Source organism: Colias philodice, chromosome 29 (genome assembly GCF_061535455.1).
Source record: "Colias philodice isolate Cphi_HAF_F1 chromosome 29, ilColPhil1 Martin Lab GWU primary, whole genome shotgun sequence".
NCBI lineage: Eukaryota > Metazoa > Arthropoda > Insecta > Lepidoptera > Pieridae > Colias > Colias philodice.
In genome coordinates, this window is record NC_143114.1 from 79,675 (window position 1) to 102,865 (window position 23,191).

At 46.5% G+C, this 23,191-nt stretch overlaps 5 protein-coding genes across 5 annotated transcripts; 1 reads left to right on the forward strand and 4 right to left on the reverse strand.

Moving 5' to 3' along the window:
• Positions 1-7,277: 7,277 nt before the first annotated feature.
• Positions 7,278-7,798, reverse strand: LOC149475579 (histone H2B). Its single transcript, XM_089712736.1, has one exon. The coding sequence runs from the start codon at positions 7,775-7,777 to the stop codon at positions 7,403-7,405; it is 375 nt and encodes a 124-aa protein (XP_089568862.1). The 5' UTR covers positions 7,778-7,798; the 3' UTR covers positions 7,278-7,402.
• A 1,705-nt stretch (positions 7,799-9,503) lies between these two features.
• On the reverse strand, positions 9,504-10,099 carry LOC149475580 (histone H2A). Its single transcript, XM_089712599.1, has one exon. The coding sequence runs from the start codon at positions 10,064-10,066 to the stop codon at positions 9,692-9,694; it is 375 nt and encodes a 124-aa protein (XP_089568725.1). The 5' UTR covers positions 10,067-10,099; the 3' UTR covers positions 9,504-9,691.
• A 1,548-nt stretch (positions 10,100-11,647) lies between these two features.
• Positions 11,648-12,588, reverse strand: LOC149475581 (uncharacterized). The gene has a single exon (XM_089713147.1). The coding sequence runs from the start codon at positions 12,503-12,505 to the stop codon at positions 11,675-11,677; it is 831 nt and encodes a 276-aa protein (XP_089569273.1). The 5' UTR covers positions 12,506-12,588; the 3' UTR covers positions 11,648-11,674.
• A 4,617-nt stretch (positions 12,589-17,205) lies between these two features.
• On the forward strand, positions 17,206-17,834 carry LOC149475582 (histone H4). The gene has a single exon (XM_089712714.1). The coding sequence runs from the start codon at positions 17,261-17,263 to the stop codon at positions 17,570-17,572; it is 312 nt and encodes a 103-aa protein (XP_089568840.1). The 5' UTR covers positions 17,206-17,260; the 3' UTR covers positions 17,573-17,834.
• Positions 17,835-18,131: 297 nt separating this feature from the next.
• LOC149475583 (histone H3) lies at positions 18,132-18,881 on the reverse strand. The gene has a single exon (XM_089712514.1). The coding sequence runs from the start codon at positions 18,771-18,773 to the stop codon at positions 18,363-18,365; it is 411 nt and encodes a 136-aa protein (XP_089568640.1). The 5' UTR covers positions 18,774-18,881; the 3' UTR covers positions 18,132-18,362.
• Between the last annotated feature and the right edge of the window lie 4,310 nt (positions 18,882-23,191).

The following is a 23,191-nucleotide window of genomic DNA, read 5'->3' on the forward strand; positions in this document are numbered from 1 at the left end:
TGAGGAGACTGATGGGACGGTAACTAGATGCCACGTTCCGGGGTTTGCCCGGTTTGTGGATCCCGATCACAATTGCTTCCTTCCACTTAGCGGGGAAGGTACAATTGGCCAGGAGACAATTAAAGGTGGCTACTAGGAGAGCGATAAGGGCGGGCGGCAGGCTTTTTAGAGCTCTATTGGGAATAGAGTCTCCGCCTGGGGACTTCCTATTGGCAAGTGACTTGATAAGTGATTTTACTTCGGTGGCCGTCGTTGGTGACAAGGGCTCGGCATCGATACGAGGGGTTTCGGTAAAACGTGCGATCTCTTGATTAACTACGTTAATGTGAGTCGAGTCGGTCATGTCGAGATTGGGGGAACATTGTTCCTCTAAACTGTCAGCTAAGCATTCGGCCTTCTCAAAATCGTCAAAAGCGGGAGGTTGGTCAGGACGAATGAGCGGTGGCGTGGCGGCAATACCATCAGATTTGAGAGTCCTCGCAAGCCGCCAGTAGGCAGTGTGCGAGGGAGAGAGATCGCTAAGTAAAGAGTCCCACCGCTCGTTGCGTATTTCGTGAATTCGTTCTCTTACCTCTCTCTGTAAGGAACGAAGTATTCTACGGTTTTCGTCTGTCGGTGCTCGGTCGTAGGCGCGCGTCGCCGCGTTCTTATCGCCCACCAGCCTTCGTACGTCCGGGGGCAGATCCAACCGGTGGCCGAGGCCAACGGGGACCCGCCGGGACGCGTATTCAATCTTGGATTGAATGTGGCTGGTGACCGAGGAGACCGCGTCGAGCGCCTCTACGACCGTGTCGATTTTGTCAGGTACAGACTCCAGTTCTGGCGAGTCGACGGGCTGTAAGGCCTCGTGCAACTTTCGCCAGTCTACCTTCGTCATGTACTCTACGGTGGTGCTATCGGGGGGACCCAGTTCGAATAACACGGGCCTGTGATCAGAGTCGAGCTCGTGCAACGTTTCAACGGAGCGCAACTGTAGCGTCACGTTCCGCATCACCGCCACATCGAGCACGTCCTGTCTGTGTCCCGTGTTCTTCGGAAAATGAGTCGGTTCTAAGGGGCCTACAATCGTGACGTTAAGTAGGTCAGTCAGTCGGTCTAGTCGTTTGCCATTGGCATTCTCGTAGGAGCTATTCCAGTTCCAGTGCTTGCAGTTGAGGTCGCCGGCCAGAATGACCGAGTCGCCCAGTGCAAGCAAGGCTCTGAGATCGCTCTCCAAGATTGCCTTTGACGGTGAGAGATAGACCGAGGCGATTATGACGGGTTGATGACCGGTCATAGACACCTTGATCACTGTGGCTTCTAAGTTAATTAGAGGCGGCGTGTCGATGGGCGTGCAGTGCAAGGCCCTTCTGTAATATATAAGGGTGCCGCCTAAGGGGCTGTTTACGCGGTCGTTACGCACCAACATGTAGTTGGCGATTCGCGGATTGCGGTTAAAAGGCTTAAGGAATGTCTCTTGCATTACTAGCACATCGACACGCCGTCTAGTGACAAAGTCCCTAACTAAGTTAGTCTGTTTGAGAAGGCCGTCCGCGTTAAAAGTAACTACGGAGATCGCTCTGGGTTTAATTCTAGCTGTAGTAGCCATTAGGGAGTTGTGTTGATTTTATTTATTAACTCCCAATGGGTGAATACAGTGATCATGGCCTCATCACGGCTTTTGGCGTTTCTTAATTTCTCGGCCACTAGATTTACCTCATCAGGGTTGAGGTTGAGGTTTTTAACATAATTCCTAATGTAGATAACGTTTGCTAAGAACTCGTTAGGCGAGGCTAATTCTAGTGAGTGCACTTCAGCTGAAGGCTTCGGTGCTGCTTGTATGGCGGGAGCCGCTGAAGGCGGCGCCGCCACGCTCGGCTGGGCCTGCGTCACTAGTGACGGAGGTTTCGCCCAAGCGTTTGTTTTGGGTGGTGGAGCCGGTATAAAGGCCGGCTTTGGTTGTGGGGGTTGAGCCCCGGCGCGGGCGATCCCGCGAGGTTTGTTCGCCTTCTGGCGACCCCCAGCCCTGTGTCTGGGAGCCTTCGGGCAACCCCGGTAGTTCGCGGGGTGACCCGAAGTCTCACAGAGCACGCAGGACGGTGGATCCTCATTAGGCAAATCCTTGGACCTCGTGCAATCCTCCGTGCCGTGGTCGCCTAAACATTTGACGCAGCGAGGCCGCGAGAAACAGTTACGAGCAGAGTGCCCGTAAAGTTGACAGCGATGACACTGTCTAATATAGCTGTGGGAGTCGGGTGTTTCCACCTTGAGCCCTGAAAGTTTGCAGCAATGCCGCATTTTAAAAATGTCTTTACCCTTCGGGGTACGATCTAGGACCGCGAGGACCATGTCATATGGTGCTTTAGTGATTCTATTGTGCATGCGGAAGCACTCCTGCACAGGGAAACCTTGGTCTTTCAAGTCATTGAAGACTTGATCGGCAGAGATCTCTTTGGGGATCCCTTTTATAACGACTCTTAAAGAGCGTTCCTCCGGAAGGGGGAACGAATGACCGCCTATGTTTTGGTCTCTTAAATATGAAGTGAAAACCCTGTGATGGGTAGACGTTAATAACTGAACTCGAATGTTGTCCTTAGTTGGACGAGCTTTGAAGGAGATTCCTTCACTATCTAAAAAGGCTGAGATCTTCAGCCACGCGGACTTATCCCTCACATAGACGGGGGGAGGGGAGGGCGGTTTACGCGTCGCGGCGTTGCCCGCGGTCGGGCCTTCGGGTGCCTGAGGGGCGGATGCCTGAGGGGCGGGGGGCGCACGGCTAGATTCGGCGCGCGCGGAATCGCGAACGGTCGCGTTCCGTTTGGCGGGCGGAGCAGCATTTTTTAGTTTGCGTCTCTTTTTATTTGTGACGGTTTCGAAGCCGTCTGACGAATTTGAGGACTCCGCCTCCGAAGCTATCGACTCTGACTCTGGAGCGCTCTCGCACTCCATAACGGTCGGGGCTTCGAACCCCGCTTCGACTGCCACTGGGGACAGCGGTGGGGACTCAGGAGAGTCCCTTAACGGTTGCGCAACGGGCGCGGCAAGTTTTTGAGCCCCGGCGGCGCTGTGTGCTTTAAATGCATCCAGCACCTCCGGGTTCTCCCTGACTAAGAAAGCCATAAAGGCTTTTATATCTAGGTCCTCCAACGAATCGGACATCCTAACGGTTTTTATTTTTCCTAATCGTCGTCCTAGCGGCCCTCCCCGCTTCCGGGCGGGGGGGGGTTGTGTGCCTACACGTATGTATGTGTGTGTGGTGTGTTTGGTGCGTCCCGCTGGTGATAGCGGGGTGAGGTTGTCACTACCTAACAGTTCGCAGGGGTCTTGGAGTGACCCCCTGCGAAAGCGTGACGTGGACCCGTCAGGAGTAGTTCTCGGCCGAGTCCGGGCGCTAGCGAGCAGTTGGAGTACCTGCCCGCCGTGGCAGTGCCTACTAAGAGGACCCCGGACTCACAGTCACCGAAAAGCTCCCGAAGCGGTGAGGCTGTACGCCGTTTATACAAACGTGCGGTATCTGCGCCCCACAGATACTTCCACCGGATGGTGTTAATTTCTCCGAAGCCCGTTTGACACCGTTAGGTGGGCAACGGAGAAACCGCGACTGGCGCGTCGAGAAACAAGAATTAGTTGTACGCTGCGAGTGCAGCTGCGGTTGCACCGCGACTGACCAGGTAGTAAACTACCTGAGCAGGCGGGGTGGGACCGGTCGCTTATCGGTCGCTATTGTTCACAACAAAGGCGCGGGTCACTTCCCGGAATTTGCCTTTCGGCGAATCTCAGGTAGCGGTCCCCCGTCTCTACGGAGAACAATAGACGGCAGGTAGGGCGCTCTTGCTAAGCACGAGTGCTCAGCTCGAGTGCCAAACCCGGTATGAATACGAAAACGCGTACGACGCCGTTTTTATAAACACATTAGGTACACTCGTCTCCGTTTCGTTATTCATCGTAGTCGAGTGCGAGAGAGACATCGATAAGTAACCGTTCGCGCGGTGTGTATGTCGAGAAAAGAGAGATAAAATAATAATAATCAAAGTTTTGTGTTGGATTTGCACGATTCCTGATGCAAAATTAACTACTCGAACTCGAAAACAAAAAAAAAAAAAGAAAAACGATCTTCAATGTGCAATGTGCAATCTGCACTGTCATAATATTGTCAATGTCATACACAGCCCATGTCATAATATTGTTATGTTCGTCATTATGGTATGGTCGTACTGGATCTATTCATTAAATTTACATGTACGGTCTTATCCAAAATGGATGGAAATTATTCTACTTTTTTATTTTACTTCATACATACTCTACATAGGTGCAAAGTTTCATAAAAATGCGTTCAAAAATAAAATATGTCTTGGTTATTGCTTGATTACAAGATTAAAGAATTATTATTTTCTACTTTTTAGTGGTAAGTATCTAACTTGAAAGCGTGTTTTTTAGTTTTTCAAACTATATTTATTTTACTTCATACTCTACATAGGTATTTTCGTATACCAAAACAAAACAGCACTAAAAAAAAAAATACCAACAAATACATAATACGTTCATAATATACCTAACTAGAAATTCGCCGCGGCCTCGTTCGGTTGCAAATTTTATGAACATTTAAAAATTATATCTATTAAAATAAACCGCATCAAAATCCGTTGCGCCGTTTTTGAGATCTCGAGTAATCTTCAAGTTGATTATTCCATAAGAAAGGAAAATTTCTATAAGATAGGAGAATTATCATAAGTCCGGAAAATTTCTATACGCCAGGAAAATTTCTATAAGTCAGGAACATTTATATAAGCCAGGAAAATTTCTATACGTCAGGAAAAATTTCTATAAGGTGGAAAAGGATAGGTTAGGTTAGGTTAGGTTAGGTTAGGTTAGGTTAGGAGAGGTTAGGTTAGGAGAGGTTAGGTTAGGTTAGGTTAGGTTAGGTTACGTTAGGTTACGTTACGTTAGGTTACGTTACGTTAGGTTAGGTTAGGTTAGGTTAGGTTACGTTAGGTTACGTTAGGTTAGGTTAGGTTAGGTTACGTTAGGTTACGTTAGGTTACGTTAGGTTACGTTAGGTTACGTTAGGTTACGTTAGGTTACGTTAGGTTACGTTAGGTTAGGTTAGGTTAGGTTAGGTTACGTTAGGTTACGTTAGGTTACGTTAGGTTACGTTACGTTAGGTTAGGTTAGGTTACGTTAGGTTACGTTAGGTTAGGTTACGTTAGGTTACGTTAGGTTACGTTAGGTTACGTTAGGTTACGTTAGGTTAGGTTAGGTTAGGTTAGGTTAGGTTAGGTTAGGTTACGTTAGGTTACGTTAGGTTAGGTTAGGTTAGGTTAGGTTAGGTTAGGTTACGTTACGTTAGGTTACGTTAGGTTACGTTAGGTTAGGTTAGGTTAGGTTAGGTTAGGTTAGGTTGGGTTAGGTTAGGTTAGGAAAAATTTTCTCAGTCCGGAAAATTTCCATACGCCAGGAAAATTTCTATACGTCCGGAAAAATACTACTGAACCGATTACAATGAAATTTAGCACACATATAGAAGGTAACTTGGATTAACACATAGGGTAGGTTTTATCCCGGAAATCCCGCGGGAACGGGAACTATGCGGGTTTTCCTTTGAAAACGCGGGCGAAGCCGCGGGCGGAAATCTAGTACAAAATATTAATTTACCAAAACTATTGCAAAACACAAAACTATATAAATATAACAGAAAATCGGTTTGAATGTCTGTCCGTGTGTGCTATATTCCCTATATAAATTTGTATAATTAAAACTAGAGAACCGATTTTGATGCGGTTTATTTCAATAGATAGGCTGCATCTCGAGGAAGCTTTTAGTATATATAATTTGTTACGTTCTGAACAATGCAGGCACAGCCGCGGGCGATAACTAATCAATCTACCATTTATTTGTTAAACAGTTATTAAAAAAAAAAAATAACTTCAAATTAACTGTACAAGTTTAATTATTTCTCCATTTAATAATTAATATTAATTTTTTGTTGTATATCAATTAAATTTACGTTTTGACATAAGGCTGAGGTAAAATAACAGTACAGACTACAGTCGAATTGGGAATCATCAAGGAGGATTTTATTTAATATCTTAACTTAATTAAAGATATGAAACCTTATTTGTGTTAAACTTTTTTATTTTTTTAAATTGACACCAATAAATCAAACTGACGATGTCTGTCAAAATAAATATAATATTGATTCAAAGATAGTACATGAAATCGCATTGCGTTGTTATATTAATATATAAGTAATAAAATGGTTGTGAGTGAAAAAAAATTATGTAACATGTATAAAAATATCGAGCCAAATCATGATGGTATATAATTTATTATGAATTTGTTTTTAGGATAACCGCAAAAATGTGCATGCATGTGCACACACAAATTAAGCATCGTCTTTATTTCTGGAAAGCATAATATGGAAACATAAAAACATAATATACAGTCGTCTCCAAAACCGAGAAAATTGAAAGGCAGGCAGCATTGAAAGGTATGGTAATTTTCCATCAATTGTTTGTTGTTATTATTATATATATTATATTACAAACAAACATAAAATGAAACGGAACGGATTTTGATGCGTTCAACAAGAAGGTTTATTATAAACTAAACATCTATAATAATTATGTATAATTTTTATCTATATCCTAATATTATAATAAGGAATATACTTGATAAGAAAGAATTATCGAAATCGGTTCAGCCGTTCACACGTGATGCCGTGACAACGCGAAACGGGTCTCATTTTTATATTGTACGTACCTACCTACCTACCTACCTACCTACCTATATAGATTTTTAGATTATATTTTATTCTTCTGTATAATCTAAACCAATTAAAGTTAAACTCCTACGAAACGGCTCGATCGATTCTCATGAAATGTTGTGTGCATATCGGGTTGGTAGATCTGACAATCATAATATTGTATCTACACTAATATTATAAAGAGGAAAACTTTGTTTGTTAATGAATAGGCTCATCATCAAAACTACTGGACCGATTTTGATGAAATTTGGCACAGACAATCTTTAGACGCTGAGAAAGAACATACATAGGCTACTTTTTATTATTGCGAAATAATATGTACCACGGGCGAAGCCCTAGTTTGTAAATAAAATAAAATAAATCATACCCACAAAATATGACCAACGTTAATAATTATTGTTGAACGTATAATTCGAAATTCGAATTTCAAAATTACTTACAAATTTAGGTTTTTTTTTTTCTCACTGCTGTTGTTCGTGTTGGAGAAACGTATTTTTGGCGTGTACACACACACACAATTCATTCATGAAATATATTGTGGCCCTGAAAAGGGCCGTTGTTGTTTTGATAGTATATAATAATAATAAACACAAAACGCGAGCGAGCGGGCGTTCGATAAGTCGAACACGCCACGCCGTTGTCCCGACGACCGCTCACCGCTCACTTGGAGCTCGTGTACTTGGTGACAGCCTTTGTGCCCTCGCTGACCGCGTGCTTGGCGAGCTCGCCGGGCAGCAGCAGCCGCACGGAGGTTTGCACCTCTCGCGACGTGATGGTCGACCGCTTGTTGTAGTGAGCGAGCCGGGACGCCTCCGCGGCGATGCGCTCGAAAATGTCGTTCACGAACGAGTTCATGATGGACATGGCCTTCGAGGAGATACCGGTGTCGGGGTGGACCTGCTTGAGCACCTTGTAAATGTAAATGGCGTAGCTCTCCTTCCTCTTGTGCTTCTTCTTTTTCTTGTCAGACTTCGAGATGTTCTTCTGCGCTTTGCCGGACTTCTTGGCGGCCTTTCCACTCGTTTTTGGCGGCATGTTGCTTGTTGTAGTATAAGTTCAATCAATAGAAACTGTATAAAATTTTTCGGTTCAAAAACCGGTCTAGATCGCGCCACACGGCGTTACGGCCGTCGGTTAGTAATGCGAGCTAGCACTTTTGGTTATCGGCCAATACCGTGGAGCGTAAGCGTCCCCTCCACACAGTGGGCGGTGAACATGCGGTGAATCATTTAGATGTTTACATTTGGCATTTTATTTATTTTTTTAAATCACATAAGGCTGAGGTAAAATAACAGTACAGACTACAGTCGAATTGGGAATCACCAAGGAGGATTTTATTTAATATCTTAACTTAATTAAAGATATGAAACCTTATTTGTGTTAAACTTTTCTTTTTTTTTTTAAATTGACACCAATAAATCAAACTGACGATGTCTGTCAAAATAATTATAATATTGATTCAAAGATAGTACATGAAATCGCATCGCGTTGTTATATTAATAATTAATATAATAAAATGGTTGTGAGTGAAAAAAATTATGTAACATGTATAAAAATATCGAGCTTAATCATGATGGTATATAATTTATTATTAATTTGTTTTTAGGATAACCACAAAAATGTGCATGCATGTGCACACACAAATTAAGCATCGTCTTTATTTCTGGAAAGCATAATATGGAAACATAAAAACATAATATACAGTCGTCTCCAAAACCGAGAAAATTGAAAGGCAGGCAGCATTGAAAGGTATGGTAATTTTCCATCAATTGTTTGTTGTTATCCATACTAATATTATAAATGCGAAAGTAACTCTGTCTGTATGTCTGTTACTCAATCACGCCTTAACTACTGAACCAATTTGCATGAAATTTGGTATACTTAGAGATATTTTGATACCCGAGAAAGGACATAAGATTAGAAGGTTTTATCCCGGAAATCCTACGGGAACGGGTTTTTCTTTAAATAAAATATCAAAATCAAATAAAATGATAAATAAATAAATCTATAGTATCCAAACAATAGCAAGTACCTATTTATTAAAAATTTTACTTGATTTAACATTTATTTAAATTTCCAGCTTACACAATACGAAGTATGAAAACAGTTGCTCGCCTCGCCAAACAGTTTCAATATTCCAAGTTTCCCGCTTGACGAAAACGATTAACGAACGAACATTATCTATAATTAATATTATAAAGCTGAAGAGTTTGTTTGTTTGTTTATTTGAACACGCTAATCTCAGGAACTACTAATCGAATTTCAGAAATTCTTTCGGTGTTAGATAGCCCATTTATCGAGGAAGGCTATTATAGGCTATATATAATCACGCTAAGACCAATAGGAGCGGAGCAATGCGGGTGAAACCGCGGGGCACAGCTAGTTATTATATATATTACAAACAAACATAAAATGGAACGGATTTTGATGCGTTCAACAAGAAGGTTTATTATAAACTAAACATCTATAATAATTATGTATAATTCTTATCTATATCCTAATATTATAAAGCTGAAGAGTTTGTTTGTTTGAACGCGCTAATCTCAGGAACTACTGATCAAATACAAAAATGCCATTATAAATTAAATTAAAAATACTCAAATGAATGTTACTTTTTTTTCATCGGGGTACCTACACGTCTTGTACACCTGGGTAGCGTTAATGAAATTCTAATATGGATACGGTTCTAGGGTTAAAGGCTATATTATAATATAATATTAAATGCGGGCGAAACACATAGATTAATATTATTCATGTTCTGGTACGTGTCAAATGGTAAACGATCACTGAAGAGATGAGAGTTTAGGCTGCTAGAAACTCTATCTATCGTTGTTGTCAAGACATATATTGCGGCCCTGAAAAGGGCCTTTTGAACAATTCATAATATTATGATGAACATACATAAAAATATGTAATTGTAGCGTTATTGGTAAATGCAATGCAATCCAATTAGGCCTTCTTCTCCGTCTTCTTGGGCAGCAGCACAGCCTGAATGTTAGGCAATACACCGCCCTGTGCTATGGTCACGCCGGAGAGGAGCTTGTTCAGCTCTTCGTCGTTACGTATGGCCAATTGCAGATGTCTCGGAATAATTCTAGTCTTCTTGTTGTCGCGCGCCGCGTTGCCGGCCAACTCGAGAACTTCAGCCGCCAGGTACTCCATCACGGCCGCCAGGTAGACCGGGGCACCGGCGCCCACGCGCTCAGCGTAATTGCCCTTCCTGAGCAATCTGTGAATACGGCCGACGGGGAACTGCAGACCGGCACGGTTGGAACGTGACTTTGCCTTCCCCTTCACTTTACCGCCTTTACCGCGTCCAGACATTATTTACCGTTTTCTTTGATAATATTATAATAAACGAAAAACTGATACGTACAACGATACGCGCCGATCACTAAAGTATGTTTTTTTTTTAAGACACCATCTGATTTAATATATAACGGCTACGCGTCCTAGTGATTGCGGTGGGCATGACGCCGTGAAATGCGAGCGAACACAAACGACGAGCGATGCGCAGTGAACACGACCGTGTCAAATAATAATAATTTATATTGTTATGTACATATTTTATTTATATTTTTATTTAAGCGAGGCTTCATCTCTTAACATACATGCAAAATGATATTTTTTTTTTTTTGATTCAGTGTACAGCATCCCCAAATATTATTATCTTCTTCTTCTTCTTTCTTCTTCTTCTTCTTATATATAAAAATGAATCGCAACATGTGTTGGTAAGCGCATAACTCGAGAACGGCTGAACCGATTTCGATAATTCTTTTTTTTTTATTATATTCCTTGAAGTACGAGGATGGTTCTTACGTAGAGAAAACGTAAACATGTACCACGGGCGAAGCCGGGGCGGACCGCTAGTTACTCATAATAATAATGATTAGTACGTACGTCACAATCTATGACGATGTCGAAAAGACAGTTTGTATCTGTACCGTGGTTGATTGTTTTTAAAGTAACTTGTCAGGTGACAGAAACAGACTGTGTTGTCTAGACAACCATCAATAATAATTAATAATTATTCATAGCAGTAGGTATGTATAGATTTTAGAGAGTAGGTATTTAGTAAGTTTCGGTAAAATGTACTATCGGGAGTCGGGCGTCGGGCGGGCGGTCGGTCGGGCGGCGTGCGCTGGTGTGGGGCGGGCGGGCGGTGTCTGTGCTGTGTCTGTGTCTGTGTCTGTGTCTGTGTCTGTGTCTGTCTGTGTGGTAGCGTGTTGCAGTGTGCGATGAATAGTTACATAATATTTTATTTTGCAAGTTGAAGGTAAAAAGTAACGTGTGTGTTTACCGTACGTATTACGTAGGTATATTTTGATGTTTTTTTATTTATTCCTTATTTCATTGCGCGTCGACGGAGCCCCGCTTCGCGGGGCTCCTATTTCTGTGTAGTTTTTTTTTAAGAAACCTAACCTAACCTAACCTAACCTAACCTAAACCTAAACCTAAACCTAAACCTAAACCTAAACCTAAACCTAAACCTAAACCTAAACCTAACCTAACGTAAAGCTGTAGATTAGTTAGTAGTAGATTTGATTTTCTTGTTGTTATTATATTGTGCATGCATGTTGCTAGTTGCTACTATAATATATTATGATGTTACATAACTATTATGTAATTTGTAAAATTGTAATAATTGTAGTTTTATTGTGTAGGTACCTACAAGTTGCTTGTTCGTCCTCGCAAATTGGAAGGAAACGTTAACGTTCGTAGTGAGTGCGCATTCGAAAATATATGTTAGCCCTGAGAAGGGCTTTTTGGCGATAGATAATATATAATATGTATCTATTTTGCTGAGACTTGTGCCCGATGCACTCGCCGTCGCCGCTGCACTGCATAACCAGTTCCAACCTTAACCTTCGTCGAAGTCGAATTAGGTTGCGCTTGCGCTTGCGATTGATCGATTGCACGCACACCACACGTTCACTTCTTGGACGCGGCCGAGGCTTTCTTGGCGGTGGCCGCTTTGGATTTTGGCGTTGCCGCTTTCTTCGGTTTCGGTGCCTTCGGCTTCTTCGTCGGCGGTTTGGCACTCCTCTTAGCCTTCGGCGCGGCGGCCGACGCTGCTGCGGCGGGTTTTGCGGCCGCCTTGCCCGCAGCCGGCGCCTTCTTGGCGGCCGCGGCGGGCTTCTTTCTGCCTGCAGCTACTTTCTTGTCTTTCACCGCTGACGCTTTCGACTTGGACGGCGAGGACGACGAGTCTGCGGCCGCTGCTGCGGCGGCGGCTGCCGCCGCCTTCTTGGACCTGCTGCCTGCGTTGACGGCCGTCTTTTTGGCGGCCGCTTGCGCCTTGCCACCGCCGCCAGATTTGCGCACCTTGACGGCCGCCGCCGCTCCGGAGCCCTTGCCGGCGGCTCCGCTCGACGGAGAGGTCTTCTTCTTGGCCGCGGAGGACTTTGACTCCAGTTTGAACGAGCCAGATGCGCCCTTGCCCTTCGTCTGAACGAGCGTGCCGGATTCGACGGCGCCCTTGAGATATCTCCTAATGAACGGCGCCAGTTTATCCGCGTCCACCTTGTACGTGGCCGATATGTACTTCTTGATCGCCTGCAGGGAAGAGCCGCTACGCTCTTTGAGATCGCTGATAGCAGTGTTCACCATTTCCGACGTCTTCGGGTGCGCCAATCTTGCTTTGGCCGCTTTCTTGGCTCCTCCCGACGCCGCTGCTGCTGCTGCTGCTGATGCTTTGGGCGCTTTCTTCGCGGGCGTCGACGCTGGCGCCGGAGTTTCAGTTTCGACTGCGGTGTCTGCCATTTTTGTTAATTAAAATTCAACTTTACGTCGACAATAGTATGTAATAATAATTAGTATATATAAGTAGTACTTAGTAGGTTTCACTGTATTCGACGTACGGTGTCGCTAGTGTAGGAATCGACTGGACGGTTTACCTCACGGGGAACCGTGCAATCGAGATACGTTTTCTCGCGGTCGCGCTTGAAACTTTTCACTAACATGCCTCCGTTCGAACGTATATTTTACGTGAAATTAACGTTTAAAAGTATACGTTTCACATGTTTCTCGTCCCTTTTGAGATCGGCCCTCGTAGTGTGCAAGCCCGCGCGACGCTCGAGGAGCGCATCGATAGCGATGGACGTTTAAATTTTGCCAAGGGCTATCCGCGTGCGCGGTGTCAACTTTAAAATTATCATTTCACCTGTAATTAAACCGATTGTCGTTTCGAAAAAGGCTCTCTCAATACACTGATATACAGACGTTAAGGTGAAACTATTCGTAATCGCCATATAATATGTTTGCGACGGTTTTTAGGGGGATGAATGTGACCTGTTGTAGAACAGCATAACGCAAACGACGACCGCGCGGCCGGCTACACACACAGTTCGGCGATCGGTCGAATATGTTTAACGTCCTTTAAATACAAAAATAATAACAATACGAATGTGCCACAATAACGAAATGACAATATTATAAATAAATGTCACATATTTGTCACAATATTATATTCACAGTCACAGGTACTAACAGCTAGTAGGTACATAGTACGCACACCACACCGCAACGCCCGCACGTTTTAATATTGTCAAAATATTATATAGGCCGCGCGAGAACGAGACTACGATTCACAATTGCGTATTTATTATAATATTATTATTGTGTTAACTTAATATCGTCGCATAATAACGCATAATAAGCAATACCTAAATAATAGACAGAGGAGTAGTAACAATATTATGACGAATCGATAATAACACGAATGTAGGTAGTTAATTAATAGTTTATTATTTACCTAATCATTAAGTTACTTATATATAATATCATCATCATCAACTGCAATTACGATTAATTCAATAGCGACAATGACGTATCCATGTTTTGATGAATTATTATTGTCGTACCGTTGTAGATTCCTTAAATCTTCGTAATGCACCTGAGCGCAGTAAACATCGATTAAAGTGAAGCATTCGATTCTAGATGTCAGATTTCGATTTTTAGAGTAACGTCTCTGGTATTTATTATGTTTAGAATGGTTTATCAGTAAAATGAAATCTTAAAAAAAAAAAAATACTTTTATCGGTCATTATTATTATAATTAATATTATGTAGTCGTAATTGAAAAAAGTTAAGCAAATGTGCAGTTCTAACAAAACGAAATATCTTGTTATTCTATGTCGTCGTTACTAGGTTACGTTGTTGAATTTTGTTGAACTGTCAAATGTTGCCTATTTTAAAATGGCTCTACTATACTTAATAACTACGAGGGATCTATATTTATAGATAGAGAGTTGGTTAATAATAATTACTTATTTAATTTGCTGTGTCGATTTTTATTTTTTTTTTTCAACAGGATAAAACCTATCCTATGTGTTAATCCAAGTTCATTGTAATCAGTTCAGTAATATTTGCGTGAAATAGTAACATTTATAATATTAGAAGGATAATGATAACAACACAAGTAAGTTAATTAAGTAATGACGATCTATTATATACATTTCAAAAAATTTCAAGCTACTTATTTATATAATAATTCACAAAAATTACATTAATATGAAATTTGACACATGCCATACCTACCCTGTTAATGTCTAGTGTAAATGTGATAGTATTTTTATTTTTTATTCCTCCGTATGTATGACGTCATCATCACATTTATCGTTATTTTTTTTTTTATTTAATTTCTCTTAAAATATGCGATTAAAAAATGAAATGTTGTCAATTGTTGTGATTGAGTTATTATTATTATTATTCAAAGATTATTAACGCAGTCCCTCGATATGCACGATATATCTATCCGTCTCCGTCGCGCGTCGAGGGCGAGCCGAGCGAAACGCGTGTATAATGTGTGTGTATAAAAGTCCGACATGAAATGGCGCGGAGCGCAGGATTCGCCGAGTCGACGTCTAGCACACACGGGTTCACGCACACGACTGAGGTTACCGAGGATTTTGTTGCTGCAAAATTTTTCGCCGTAACCGCCAGGAGTTGGAAGCCTTCACATTAGATTCCGGAGGGAAGGTTTATTCTCGCCTCCTCACATTTCCCGGCCTCCCACAAGCGGGTCTCACCGGGAAACGTGAGGAGGAGGGGCTGTAGATCCCCCTCCTGGGACCGTGTGGTCGCTCCCCAAACTCTTCGTAGCAAGAGTGTATCTAGATCCAAGGCCCTTTTCAGGGCCAAACTGCATTTCAACGGTGTGAAATATCATTCTTATCGCTGAAATGAAGCCACGCAAACGCGCCCCCAGACTGGCAAGCTCCAGTCAAGCGCCACCTGGCGGACAATCTGCGAACCCGCGGGTTTACCGTCAAGAGAGCCGCGGCACCGAAGCGCCACCTAACGTTCGAGTTACGGATACTGGAATGGAGGTCGACCGTACGGAGAGCCGCAGAGACATCGAAACCGAGGTTGACCGAGCGGAGAGCCGCAGAGGTACTGAAACCGCGGTCGACCGAGCGGAGAGCCGCTCATCAAAAAGCAGCCCTATGGAGGGTGATGGGAGCTCCAATGAGGAAGAACCAGAACCCTATAAGCAGCCTACTTCGGCAAAAAACGCCGGCGAAATTTTATCCCCACGTGCCCGCTTAGAAAAGGACATTGAAATCACAAGACGGCTCGTCTTGATGGGTGCCTTTTCTGAAGAAATGAACACTGCGATGGCCGCACACATAAAAAAGAAGAAGGATCAAATAATGAACTTGAAGTCGCAGCCGATTCCAGAGGAGGAGAGGACTGCAATCGAGGATGCGAGGGAACCCCCCCCCACCCCGACGGATACCCCCTTGCGGCGCCCCCGCTCCGCAAGCGATGAACTCGAGGTAGAGAACGAGAGGCCGAAGAAGCGACTTATCCCAGAAACGCCAACATACGCGAAGGTCGCGGGATCCCCCCCACCCCCCGCGGGAGATCAACCACCGCCTGTAACACAGGGCACCTCCGCCGTTGCCACCAAAAAAGAGAAGTATCCGCCAATAGTCGTGGATGAGCTCCCCGACTGGTCGGCCCACTTCCGAAAATTGAAACAGATCCTAGGAAGGAATCCTAGCGCCCGCCCATACGGGAAAGGCATCCGATTTATGCCTGAGGATGGCGACGAATTCCGAGTCATCCAGAACTACTTGGATGGGCTCGAAAATATCGCGTGGCACGCGTACACGCCGCCACAAGAAAGAAATCTTAAGGTCGCAATACGCGGCCTCCCAAGCCAGACGCCCCCAGAGGAAATAATCGAGGCTTTCAGAGAACTGGGACACACGGCGGAGTATGCACGACCAATAAGGGCGAGAAAGGGTCGGCCCGGCTGCATTTTTTTCGCCATCATCAAAAGAGAAGCGGACACCACCCCGGCCATATACAACATTAATGAAATGTTGTGTATGCCGGGGGTCAAGATTGAAGCCTGGCGAGCGAAGAAGGGGCCGGCGCAATGCCACCGGTGCCAAAAGTTCCGTCACTCATCACACAATTGTCACCGTCAAATTGCGTGCGTAAGATGCGGGGAGGCGCACGCGGCGAGGGAGTGCAGCCGCCCTAAGGACATACCAGCGACCTGCGCCAACTGCGGAGGGCCGCACCCTGCTAACAATGCCTCCTGCCCAGTTTTTAAGCGAGAGGCTAGGAATAGGAAGGCCGGTCCCACGGCCTCAACGAGACCACCACCGAAGGGGAAACCTAAGGACCCCCCCGCCCCGATGACCGTAGAACCCGTCCCACTGGGGGAACAAACGGGCGCTTCATTAATGGCCGTGGCAAACATGCCCAAAGCGGTAGCGGCGGCCACACAGGGGAAAAAGAAGAAGTCCAAGAAGAAGAAGAAGAAGAATGAAGCGCCGCCATCCAACGTAGAACCCAATGAGGTGCCGCAAGCCGCCCAAACAGTCGGTCGAGCTGCAGCAGCAGCCGAAGACAAACAAAAGAAACCGAGAGCAAGAGAGTTCCCACGCCAAACGCGCCACGACCCGCCCCGTCAGAGGGAGGAGGTGGCCGTACTGGTCCAAATACTAATAGATGTCTTAGATGCGATCCAAAAGGACGAAAGCCCAGTGACGGCGGTCGTCCAGGGACTCTCCAAGATTCTTGAGCTCCACAATGGAAGATAGAAAGCTAGCGCGACTGATGCGTAGCCCTGCCCGCGCGACTTGGCCCGGGACGAAGGGGACGCGTCGCCACCGCGCATGGTCGCTGATCCGCACTCGCTGGGCTTCCCGTAAGGGTCTCACCCGGTGGGGCGGATCGCCCAGTCAGCGGAAATGCGGACCCCGAGTCGCCGTGGGCAGGTTGCCTGGGCGGGGGACTGCGTATCTAGAACACCACCAGAAACAACGCACAAGCGACAATTAAACAAATAACAGCCCCACAGATGTGGGGTTAATCCAGGGACCCTCCCGTAGTGGCGGGAGGCGAGAGACACTAGAGTTGGGGGGCTTAGCCCCGGTACTCTTTCCCCTCACCAGTGATGGTGGGAGCGAAGACCCCCGAAGCGCGGAGCGCACAAGCTTTCGGGCACGCAGCGAGTAAGCAAGTAAACGAGTAGAATAACGCAAGACAGTCGGCGATATGACAGGCCGCGGTAAAGGAGGCAAGGGGCTCGGAAAAGGTGGCGCTAAGCGGCACAGGAAGGTGCTCCGTGACAACATCCAGGGTATCACGAAGCCCGCGATCCGTCGTCTCGCTCGCAGGGGTGGCGTCAAGCGTATATCCGGTTTGATATACGAAGAGACGCGCGGCGTTCTCAAGGTATTCCTTGAGAACGTGATCCGTGACGCCGTCACTTACACCGAGCACGCAAAGAGGAAGACCGTCACCGCAATGGACGTCGTGTACGCGCTGAAACGTCAGGGACGTACCCTCTACGGATTCGGCGGTTAATTAATTGTGTTACTTCAAAGATCGTCCGTCCGTTCGTACGTACGTCAATAATTATTCCATGCAATCGATTCGGCGTTTTAATAATTATTATTCTTGGTACGAATAAAGATGGGCGTACGACCACCACGGCGATGATTTTGAAACAAACAAATTAACAACAAAAAGGCCCTTTTCAGGGCCGCATACGATTCATTAATTCCACAATATTATATATTATTGTATTATGGATATGTTTCCCCACGCGCGCAAAACTACAACACTCACTATCATTTCACTTGTACTCTATTATCTCTCTATTATTATGTGTGCTAAATTTCATTGTAATCGGTTCAACACATAGGTACATACATACATACGTCCATCCATCAACAACTTTTGCATTTATAATATTAAATAAAACTATTTCATTAGAAGAATTTAAAGTTAATGGCTACTGAATGATTACATTACTAAAATCTAAAATTCATCAGGTAGGTAAGTTTTCTGTTTATAATAGTAATATAATAATATTAATACATTTTATCATTCTCATAACAATATTATCATTATATTATTAGATATTTCGTTGTATGTTTCCGTTACTGCACAGTGGAAAACGTTTATAGTTAGGTTAGGTACCTACTATTAAAATGAATCACGTGCGGCCCTGAAAAGGGCCTTTTTTTTTAACATTCGATGTCCGATGACGTGTCCTCTGTGCTATGTCATGTTATGTTATGTTATTTCATATTGAAACCACACACCACACGACACGACACGAGACACGAACAATGCAAACAACAAACGGATCTTAGGCGCGTTCACCACGGATACGGCGGGCCAATTGAATGTCCTTTGGCATAATGGTCACTCTCTTAGCGTGTATAGCGCACAGATTGGTGTCTTCAAATAGACCTACGAGGTACGCTTCGCTCGCCTCCTGCAGGGCCATGACGGCCGAGCTCTGGAAGCGGAGGTCGGTCTTGAAGTCCTGCGCTATCTCACGGACGAGACGTTGGAACGGCAACTTGCGGATCAGTAGCTCAGTGCTCTTCTGGTAGCGACGAATCTCACGCAGAGCAACCGTGCCGGGCCTGTAGCGATGGGGCTTCTTCACGCCACCGGTTGCGGGCGCACTCTTGCGGGCCGCTTTGGTGGCGAGCTGCTTCCTCGGCGCCTTTCCACCGGTGGACTTGCGAGCGGTCTGCTTTGTGCGAGCCATTGTGACCGGGGGGCTTGTTCGAAATTCGAATTCACTATATTTATTATAGAGAAATAAAACAACAAATACGACCGCACGGAGAAGTGGTTGCGCTTCGAATGAATACGAAAACGCTTTTTTTTTTTTTTTTTTTTTTGTGTGGTGTCTCTCAATGTTAGCCAGAAGGGCTTCTACATTTTAACGCGGACGCGGGGGTGAACTGAAGGTTCACCCTGGTAGCGACATGCACAAGGGCGTCCCCCCTTGACGGGGACCACGAACCTCGGCTTGAGCTGTCGCTTGAGTGGAGGAGGCCAGAAGGGCCCTAATCGGACGGGCGCTCACCCGGGTGGGCGCGGGAACGCGGAACAAGGGACCTCGTCTTCGCCGGCGAAGACGGTGTACGCTTTCTGCTGTGGTGTGTGCGGTGTCGCGGTTGGTTCGACGTTGGGCTTCAATCGCCGAGTCTAGCCGTGCGTTGGCTTTGGTAATGTCGTCGTCGGAGTCGTCCAAGACGTGTCTTGGCCGCCTGCGACGACGAGTGGGATCGGGATTCGCGACGTATGCGATGGCCTTTGTCACCAATGGGTTGGGGTGGTTTTTAGCCTTGTCGAAGTAGCGCTTAGACGCTTGCTTCATCCATTGGGCTATGGTGGGGAGTTCTAGGTCCCTATGTAGGTCCACGTTACGCACGAACCAGGGCGCTCCAGTCGCCGTTCTCATGAACCGCGACTGAATCGTCTGGAGCTTGTGTATGGAGCTGGGGGCGCAATGCGCGAAAACTACACTACTATAAGTGAGGATAGGACGGACCACCGTTTTGTAAAGTGTCACCTTATGTCTAAGGGACATTTTACTGCGACTGTTTATAAGGTAATAGAGCCGGCTAAGAACATAGCTGGCTTTCTTACGGACTGCCTTAATGTGGGCTTTAAATGACATGTGTGCGTCTAGAGTGACGCCTAAGAATTTGGTGTGCTTTTGCCACGGAATGACTTGGCCATAGAGTTTGACACTATCTATGGCCTCGGGGCCGCCGCGCCTGAAGAGCACGGCGGCGCTCTTGTCGGGGTTCACAGTGATACCCCATTTGCGGAACCATTTGCCTAGTGCATCGGTCGCGGATTGTAGGAGTGGAGTTATTCTTTTGCGGTATGGACTCGACACGTAGAGTGCCGTGTCGTCCGCGAAGAGGGATAGTTGCACTTTATCGTGCTTAGGGATGTCGCTAGTGTATAGCGCGAATAGGAGGGGCGACAAGACGGAGCCCTGAGGGACTCCGGCCTGGATGGGACGTGAAGACGAGAGCGTGCCGTCTAGTCTGTAGCGGAAGGACCGGTTAGACAAGTAGTCTCGTATGATGAACACGAGACTGTCTGGCACGCCGAGAGTGTACAGTTTGTAAATCAAACCGTTGTGCCAGACCTTGTCGAACGCCTTCGCTACGTCAAAGAAGACCGCTCCCGTTCTGTGGGGTGTGAGGCGGGTGAGGCCCGCGAGAATGTACTCCGTGATGCGGTGTACTTGGTGAGGACATGAGTGAGCTCGCCTAAAGCCGAACTGTTCGTCCGGGAGCAGCTTTTTGGCAATGACTGCGTCCCAGAGGCGTTTAGAGATGATTCTCTCATAGATTTTCCCCAGAGAGCTGAGGAGACTGATGGGACGGTAACTAGACGCCACGTTCCGGGGTTTGCCCGGTTTGTGGATCCCGATCACAATTGCTTCCTTCCACTTAGCGGGGAAGGTACAATTGGCCAGGAGACAATTAAAGGTGGCTACTAGGAGAGCGATAAGGGCGGGCGGCAGGCTTTTTAGAGCTCTATTGGGAATAGAGTCTCCGCCTGGGGACTTCCTATTGGCAAGTGACTTGATGAGTGATTTTACTTCGGTGGCCGTCGTTGGTGACAAGGGCTCGGCATCGATACGAGGGGTTTCGGTAAAACGTGCGATCTCTTGATTAACTACGTTAATGTGAGTCGAGTCGGTCATGTCGAGATTGGGGGAACATTGTTCCTCTAAACTGTCAGCTAAGCATTCGGCCTTCTCAAAATCGTCAAAAGCGGGAGGTTGGTCAGGACGAATGAGCGGTGGCGTGGCGGCAATACCATCAGATTTGAGAGTCCTCGCAAGCCGCCAGTAGGCAGTGTGCGAGGGAGAGAGATCGCTAAGTAAAGAGTCCCACCGCTCGTTGCGTAATTCGTGAATTCGCTCTCTTACCTCTCTCTGTAAGGAACGAAGTATTCTACGGTTTTCGTCTGTCGGTGCTCGGTCGTAGGCGCGCGTCGCCGCGTTCTTATCGCCCACCAGCCTTCGTACGTCCGGGGGCAGATCCAACCGGTGGCCGAGGCCAACGGGGACCCGCCGGGACGCGTATTCAATCTTGGATTGAATGTGGCTGGTGACCGAGGAGACCGCGTCGAGCGCCTCTACGACCGTGTCGATTTTGTCAGGTACAGACTCCAGCTCTGGCGAGTCGACGGGCTGTAAGGCCTCGTGCAACTTTCGCCAGTCTACCTTCGTCATGTACTCTACGGTGGTGCTATCGGGGGGACCCAGTTCGAACAACACGGGCCTGTGATCAGAGTCGAGCTCGTGCAACGTTTCAACGGAGCGCAACTGTAGCGTCACGTTCCGCATCACCGCCACATCGAGCACGTCCTGTCTGTGTCCCGTGTTCTTCGGAAAGTGAGTCGGTTCTAAGGGGCCTACAATCGTGACGTTAAGTAGGTCAGTCAGTCGGTCTAGTCGTTTGCCATTGGCATTCTCGTAGGAGCTATTCCAGTTCCAGTGCTTGCAGTTGAGGTCGCCGGCCAGAATGACCGAGTCGCCCAGTGCAAGCAAGGCTCTGAGATCGCTCTCCAAGATTGCCTTTGACGGTGAGAGATAGACCGAGGCGATTATGACGGGCTGATGACCGGTCATAGACACCTTGATCACTGTGGCTTCTAAGTTAATTAGAGGCGGCGTGTCGATGGGCGTGCAGTGCAAGGCCCTTCTGTAATATATAAGTGTGCCGCCTAAGGGGCTGTTTTCGCGGTCGTTACGCACCAACATGTAGTTGGCGATACGCGGATTACGGTTAAATGGTTTAAGGAATGTCTCTTGCATTACTAGCACATCGACACGCCGTCTGGTGACAAAGTCCCTAACTAAGTTAGTCTGTTTGAGAAGGCCGTCCGCGTTAAAAGTAACTACGGAGATCGCTCTAGGTTTAATTCTACTTGTGGTAGCCATTAGGGAGTCTTGTTGAGTTTTATTACCAACTCCCTATGAGCTGCTAATATATGGATTCTCTCTAGGCTGCTTTTGGCATTCCTAAGTTGGTTTGCAACTAGATTTACCTCATCAAAGTTGATTTCGTGAATATAATTCATTAAGTAAACGAGGTTTGCGATAGACTCGTCAGGCAAGTCTAATTCGGGTGTGTGCACTTTAGCTGAGGGCTTCGGTGCTATATGTATAGCGGGAGCCGCTGAAGGCGGCACCGCCACGCTCGACTGGGCCTGCGTCACTAGTGACGGAGGTTTCGTCCAAGCGTTTGTCTTGGGAGGTGGAGCCGGTATAAAGACCGGCTTTGGTTGTGGGGGTTGAGCCCCGGCGCGGGCGATCCCGCGAGGTTTGTTCGCCTTCTGGCGACCCCCCGCCCTGTGCTTGGGAGCCTTCGGGCAACCCCGGTAGTTCGCGGGGTGGCCCGAAGTCTCACATAGTACGCAGGACGGTGGATCCTCATTAGGCAAATCTTTGGACCTCGTGCAATCCTCCGTGCCGTGGTCGCCTAAACATTTGACGCAGCGAGGCCGCGAAAAACAGTTACGAGCAGAGTGCCCGTAAAGTTGACAGCGATGACACTGTCTAATATAGCTGTGGGAGTCGGGTGTTTCCACCTTGAGCCCTGAGAGTTTGCAGCAATGCCGCATTTTAAAAATGTCTTTACCCTTCGGGGTACGATCTAGGACCGCGAGGACCATGTCATATGGTGCTTTAGTGATTCTATTGTGCATGCGGAAGCACTCCTGCACAGGGAAACCTTGGTCTTTCAAGTCATTGAAGACTTGATCGGCAGAGATCTCTTTGGGGATCCCTTTTATAACGACTCTTAAAGAACGTTCCTCCGGAAGGGGGAACGAATGGCCGCCTATGTTTTGGTCTCTTAAATATGAAGTGAAAACCCTGTGATGGGTAGACGTTAATAACTGAACTCGAATGTTGTCCTTAGTTGGACGAGCTTTGAAGGAGATTCCTTCACTATCTAAAAAGGCTGAGATCTTCAGCCACGCGGACTTATCCCTCACATAGACGGGGGGAGGGGAGGGCGGTTTACGCGTCGCGGCGTTGCCCGCGGTCGGGCCTTCGGGTGCCTGAGGGGCGGATGCCTGAGGGGCGGGGGGCGCACGGCTAGATTCGGCGCGCGCGGAATCGCGAACGGTCGCGTTCCGTTT

Excerpts from the sequence above, each read along its gene's own strand:
- LOC149475583 (XM_089712514.1), bottom strand. The coding sequence starts at position 18,773 with ATGGCTCGCACAAAGCAGACCGCTCGCAAGTCCACCGGTGGAAAGGCG.
- LOC149475582 (XM_089712714.1), top strand. The coding sequence starts at position 17,261 with ATGACAGGCCGCGGTAAAGGAGGCAAGGGGCTCGGAAAAGGTGGCGCT.
- LOC149475579 (XM_089712736.1), bottom strand. The coding sequence starts at position 7,777 with ATGCCGCCAAAAACGAGTGGAAAGGCCGCCAAGAAGTCCGGCAAAGCG.
- LOC149475581 (XM_089713147.1), bottom strand. The coding sequence starts at position 12,505 with ATGGCAGACACCGCAGTCGAAACTGAAACTCCGGCGCCAGCGTCGACG.
- LOC149475580 (XM_089712599.1), bottom strand. The coding sequence starts at position 10,066 with ATGTCTGGACGCGGTAAAGGCGGTAAAGTGAAGGGGAAGGCAAAGTCA.